The sequence below is a fragment of the Cynocephalus volans genome, chromosome 5, assembly GCF_027409185.1.
Source record: "Cynocephalus volans isolate mCynVol1 chromosome 5, mCynVol1.pri, whole genome shotgun sequence".
NCBI lineage: Eukaryota > Metazoa > Chordata > Mammalia > Dermoptera > Cynocephalidae > Cynocephalus > Cynocephalus volans.
Genome location: NC_084464.1, coordinates 148614895 through 148620894, shown reverse-complemented (window position 1 = coordinate 148620894; position 6000 = coordinate 148614895). Strand labels below are relative to the sequence as shown.

Below are 6000 nucleotides of genomic sequence, written 5' to 3'. Positions count from 1 at the left end.
CTCTGGCGGACAGAAGAAAGGGCCGCTCGGACGGCCACCTGTTCTTGCGATGGGCACAGATGCCCTTCGGAACGACAGACCACCGCGCAAGTCGCCAAGTGCCCACCGGGATTTTCAAAAGCGGCGCGCCGGGGCGGGATCAATCGGCTCCGCACGTCGGCAGAAGCCGTGGCCGGGGGCGTGACGCAAGCAGGCGTCGCGCCGACGGTGACGCGTGGCGCAGACGACGACGGGCTGCGTCTGTTACCGCCCTCCCCCCCGCCCCGGGCTTGTTGCGGAGGAGGAGCGGGCGCCATGGCGGTTCTGCTGGAGACCACTTTGGGCGACGTCGTCATCGACCTGTACACCGAGGAGCGGCCGCGCGGTGAGGCCCGCGTCCCTCTCTCCGCTCGCCCGGCCCCTGAGCCCGTTTCCCCACTTTGCCGTCTTGTGCCGTCCCCGGCGGCGACTGGCTCGAGCTTCCGAGCTGCTGGTGCCCGCACCCGGCTGTTTTGTTAGCGGATCCTGCAGAGAGAAGTTTCCGTGAGGAGGGTCCGTTTGAGCCGTAGCAGCCCTTCCCCCGTACCGGCGTTGGCATCGGGTGGAGGGTGTTTGCGGTCATTAACCGCCTGTGGGCGTGGGGGGTGGGTGATGCGGGCCGCGGGTACAGTGCCCATAGCTTTTGTGGCTTTCTGGTGCTTTCCTCACGGGTGAGAGGAACACAGTAGGTATTGCCTGGTGTGGAATCAGTAAGTCTTGACGGAAGCAGATAGGAGGTGCTTGGCGCGGCGAGTGTGGTCATCCCGCCTGCATGGAGGAAGGCGGTGTCCGGAGGTGTAGACAACCTGCAAGGCACTGGTGGGCTAGGGGTCTTGTCGTGAGGGTCTCATTTTCCTTCGGGAGAAATCGACCCGGGAACCCGTTTTTAACTTTGTAAGTGTTGTAGTTAGAAGAATGTGTAAGTTGCTATGGAAACCGGAGGAGGGAGTAATCCTTGGGTGGGGGGGCTAAGCAAGCAAAGACTAGAGCACTTGAACTAGCTCTTTCAGAGACGAGTGGGAGTGAAGCTTTTCTTAGCAGTTTGTTTGGAATCTGCTGGAGATGGCAAGTAGTTCGGCGTGGCTGGAAGGAAAGGTATGTGGTGTGGAAAGGCAGACTGCGAGTCTGATTGGATATGTTTAGGTCAGGTCGTGAATAGTCTTGTGTGTCCTACTGATGACCAGAGCCTTTGAAGGTTTTAAAAGCAGGATTGAGGCATGGCATAGTTGGTCTTTTAGTAAGGTAATGGGCAGCAGTGTGATGAATTTATAAGAGTAGGAAAAAACCGAGACCAGAAGAGATTTGTTACAATTAGGGTCCTGTCCCCATGGAATGCAGTCTGTCAAAGAGGAAGAAACAAACTTGATATTGTACAATAAGTGCCTCCTGCCATGCTACACTTTCTCTCACGCTCTCTTCTCCCTGCCCCCTAAGAAATGCTACAAGTCTTCCATATGTTCTTGCTATTCTGTGACCGTTGCCTCCACCCCACATTCCTCTCTACCCTCGTCCTTCTGGCAGACTTCCTACTTATTCATGTCTCAGATCAAGTATGATCTCTTCTGTGAAGCTCTGCCTCCTCCCTAAGCAGAGTTAGATGCTTTTCATCTGTTCTGGTTAAGGTCTTTTTATAAATCACATAATACATTTTATTATAACATTTACCTCCTGTCCTGGAATTATTTGAAAGTCTTGTCGTCCCTCAAGAATGTAAACACCAATGAGAGGAGGAACTGTATCTTAATTATCCGGAGTACTTAGTACAATGCCTGCCTCTCTGAGGGCACCCACTGGAGGTTCATTATATTGACTAAAGCGCATAAGTGTGTTGTATTAGTTAGGACTTTTTGTACAGGAGATAAAAACCCAACTCAAACTGGCTTAAATAAGGAAAATAATTGATTGCCTCTTATTACTGAGGTAACTTGGCTTTAAGGATGGCTGGATCCAGGGGTTCAAAGGTGTTATAGGGAATTTTATTTTTTATCATTTGGTCTTGTTTTCTTTTGAGTTCCTTTGACACTTTTATCTTATTTAACAGTTGTCAGCACACAACCAATCTTGTTTCATTTCTAATATCCCCACCTCCACTGGATTTATTTAATCCATAATCACTTCAGTACGTATCTGTAAAAGGTAAGGACTTTTTTTTTTTGAATAAAAAACTTCGAATCATTATCACACCTTAAAAAATTAGCAGTAATTTCTTAGTGAAAGTAAAAAAACCCGGCCCGTACACAAAAGAAACACACCGGGAGACAGGGACTCAACCAAAGTGTATTAGGCAGGCAAAATGAACAAGCGGGCTGCCCTCTGGAGAGTGGGAGCAGCAGCAGGGAGTGTTGGGGTGGGCCTTTTATATCCCGTTAGGCTGAGCTGGACTGTTCTTCCCTATAGGTGGAGAAATTCATGTCGTGGGAAGGGGATGTCGTGGTGAGGAGTAAGGGGGACGGGGGGTTTTGTTCTCGGAAAAATGTGGTGTTCTAGGGACCTGAAACTTTCTGCAGCCATTTTGGGTGTTCTTCCTGTCCACCCGCTGCCATTTTTGGACTGACGTTGGTCATAACATAATTGGCTAACATTCCTCCCTCTTTGGTTTAGATTAGAAAACGGGCGTCGTTGTCTCTGGCTACTTCCTGCTGATTGGGGGTGAAGAAGGAGGGGGCAGTATGGGGAAAGGAAAGAGGGGAGGTATGGTTAACCAAACCTGAGGAGTATAAGGCTGTATAGCCAGGCGCTGAAAGTTCTGATTTCTGCGGGTGAGAAGGTGGAGACGTCCCTTGGAGCCACAGGTCGCTGAGCCTCTCGAACACATCTGTGGCCTGGCAGATGTTAAGGAGTAACCAACTGTCCTGAACGGCGTGGAGGAAAGATAGGAGACGTGTCTTCACCATTTGGCAGTGGCAAGTATTCCTTGAGGATGAGCTGGTTGACAGAAACCTGAGACACCACGTGAATTCGTTCCTGAATGAAGGGAAGGGCACAAGGGGCCAGAGTTAATAATATCCTGATGAGGAGGAGTGGGCTTAAAAAGGGGAGGAGCCATGAGGTTAATGAGGACTGCCACCACTGAGGTGAGGTGGGGTCCCCCTGGCGGTATTTGTTCTTGAGAGACTCACGGATCTTGGCCAAATTTTGGAGATTGGTTTCAATTACACCCATTTCATAGATGTAATAACAGCATTCCTCATTGAGGAACATGCAAGTGGCACCCCTTCCTGCCATGAGGAAGTCTAAGGCACGCCTGTTTTGGAGAGTTACTTGGGCCAGTGAGGTGATTTGGCATTGCAACGAGGCCAAGGACTTTGCTGAGTCCTCGATGGCCGCCTGGAGTTTTTCTGAAAGATCTCTACTTGAGTCTGTAGAGTGGATAAGTGTCCCCGTGCTTAGTCCTGAGGCCACCAGAGAGGAGGCCAAGGAAACCCTGAGGACCAGAGGGAGGAAAACTGCCTGTTTTTGTTTGTCTGGGGAACTAACTAAGGCAGTAACTTCAGCCTAACTGTAGACGGTCAACTGTCTATAGCTGGGGAACCAATGAAACAGGTCGGCAAAGGAGGGAGGCCAAGTTGTTGAGGGCCTTAGAGAGGGTGCCATTGCACCAAAAGAAACCTCCAACGGGGGCATGTTGGATGGTACCATTTTGTTGGATTTTATTGCAGAGAGAGGAATTAGGGGTGGTATAGCAGAAGGGAATTATTGAATTTGAGGGGTTAGTAAACAAGGGAATGTCCTGGAGGGGGGAAGAAGGAGCTGAAGTTGGGGTGGTGGGTGAATTGAATGGGCCAGGGAGGGGGTTGGCCACTAATGGGGATTTACCCAAAGCAGCACAAAGAAAGCAGTGGGACAGGTTACCCATGCCTGAGAGATTGGCGAGGATGGCGCCCTGCTGGATGAGCTGTATCCAGGAGAAGGGGCCCTGATTTTGATGAGGGGTGGTTTGTAGGTGTTTTTCGAGGAGCTGTTCCTGTGTCTGGATGGTCTGAGTTAAATCATTGAGGGTGGAATAGGTTTGAGGGATTGGGTATATGTAAGTCCTATAAATCTGGAGGGAAGCGGTGGGGTAAGAGGTATATGAGATTGGGTATAATTTAGCCTTAACACCCTCAGCCCATCTGGAGTGCCAGGGATCTGGAATGCTTAACCAGTAGTGGGTTCCATTGTCCTGGAGGCATTGGCCCTTCCCTAGTGGGGAAGCAATGTGCATATTGCAATAAAAATAAGGGAAACCGCTGTTAGTTTCCATCCAGTAAGTGTAACAATTGTACTTGGTTTGGTTGTAAACAAAGAAAATGACGGAGTAACTATAATGTCCCTGCAGGACGGAATTGAAAGCAGTAAAGGGAAGATGAAGCATAGATTGACATCCCTGTGGCAGGCAGTCGGCGGTGGAAAGAACGCGGGCATGGGTGGTTTCACGATCATTCTTCCAGGTTTCTGTGAGGTAGAATTGCCATCTGTATCCCGTGTTAGTGGCAGCAGGGCTAAGAGGCAGAATTAGGAGGAGAGTGATGACATGACCACTACACCTGGGTAGGCCCCAAGGGTTGTGCCATTCATGCATCCTGCGGGGATGTCTGGAAAGTTGTGAGTAGGCGGGAGAAGAACATAAAAGGCTGCCCAGTTTGAAAGGACTGAGGCCTGACTGGTGGTTCCCTTGGGGGGAGGGGTGTCCCTGAGTTTCGTCAGATGGTTAGGTGTAGATCTGTTCCTCATCTGTCCACCCGACCTCGTCTTCCCACTCAATTTCCCAGGCCTCTAAGTGGATGTAGGGCCCTTGTGGTGCCTGAGATTCTAATTGTATTATTGGGTCCCAAAAGACCTCTATCTCGCAGGTGGGTATTGTAATTTGGGAAAACAGCCCTGTGGAGGCCCATGCATTCCACCACTGAAGGATGATGAGAAATGGACCACATCCGAGAATCCAAACTTGCATGGATAAGATATAGATTATTTGGGAATTGGGGGAAGTGTGAGGGTTCGGGATATGTGGAGTTTTAAGGGGTTGGTGGGAGAAATGGAGCAGGTGAGCTTGTGGGAACAACCTGAGTGGTGAGGCTCCGTTCCGTGGTCAGGTGACCTGGCTGGCTTTAACCTGGAGATATCCACGGGGTTAATTTTCCTGGGCCTTCTTCCAACCAGGTAGCTGTAGGTGTACAAAGAACAACTTTAAAAGGTTCCTCCCATTTTGGGGTTAAGGGACCCCTTTCGACTTCGGGAGAGAAGTATACCCAATCTCTAGGGGTTAAAGGGAAAGAAACATGAGACCTGGATGGGTCAGACAGAAGGGTTTCCTGGTGTTTCCAAAGCTCAGAGCTCATGAAAGAAAGGAGGGGAAAGGTGAGGTGCTCTGGCAACGCCCCGGAGGAAGGGGCCATCCTGGGAGGCAAAGCTGGGCGACCATACATGACCTCAAATGGGGATAGAGAAGAGGGCTGTTTCGGGAGAGCCCGGAGCTGGAATAAAGCCAAGGGAAGCAATGCAACCCAACTGGTGTGAAGTTCCAGAGATAGTTTAGTGAGGATGTTCTTAAGAGTTCTGTTGGTGCGCTCAACCTTTCCTGAGGACTGAGGATGATATGGTATATGAAAATGCCATGGGATGTTAAGGCCTTTTATGATACCTTGTGTAACTTGGGAAACGAATTCAGGGCCGTTGTCTGACTGGAAGGATGTGGGGACCCCGAATCGTGGAATAATGTGCGTAAGGAGAAGGGAGGCAACTGTGGATGCCCTCTTGTTAGATGTGGGGAATGCCTCTACCCACCCTGAAAACGTGTCCACTAAAACTAAGAGGTATGAATGTTTATGGACCTTTGGCATATGGGTGAAGTCTGTTTGCCAGTCTGTCCCAGGAAGGTGTCCCCTTGCCTGATGGGAGGGGAAGGAAGATGGATGTAATAGAGTATTGGGGTTTGTTTTTTGGGCATACTTGGCAAGTTTTGGCCAAGTTTTGGAGGTAGACCTTATCTTCTGGGGTTAAAGA

The 6000-nt window shown here is 50.0% G+C and overlaps 1 protein-coding gene across 1 annotated transcript in view; it reads left to right on the top strand.

Moving 5' to 3' along the window:
- Positions 1-272: 272 nt before the first annotated feature.
- PPIL4 (peptidylprolyl isomerase like 4) overlaps positions 273-6000 on the top strand; it is a 50056-nt gene continuing 44328 nt past the window's right edge. Inside the window, exon 1 of the mRNA XM_063097557.1 lies at positions 273-364. Coding sequence (XP_062953627.1) covers positions 295-364 — 70 coding nt within the window. The 5' untranslated portion in view covers positions 273-294. The remainder of the gene's footprint in view (positions 365-6000) is intronic.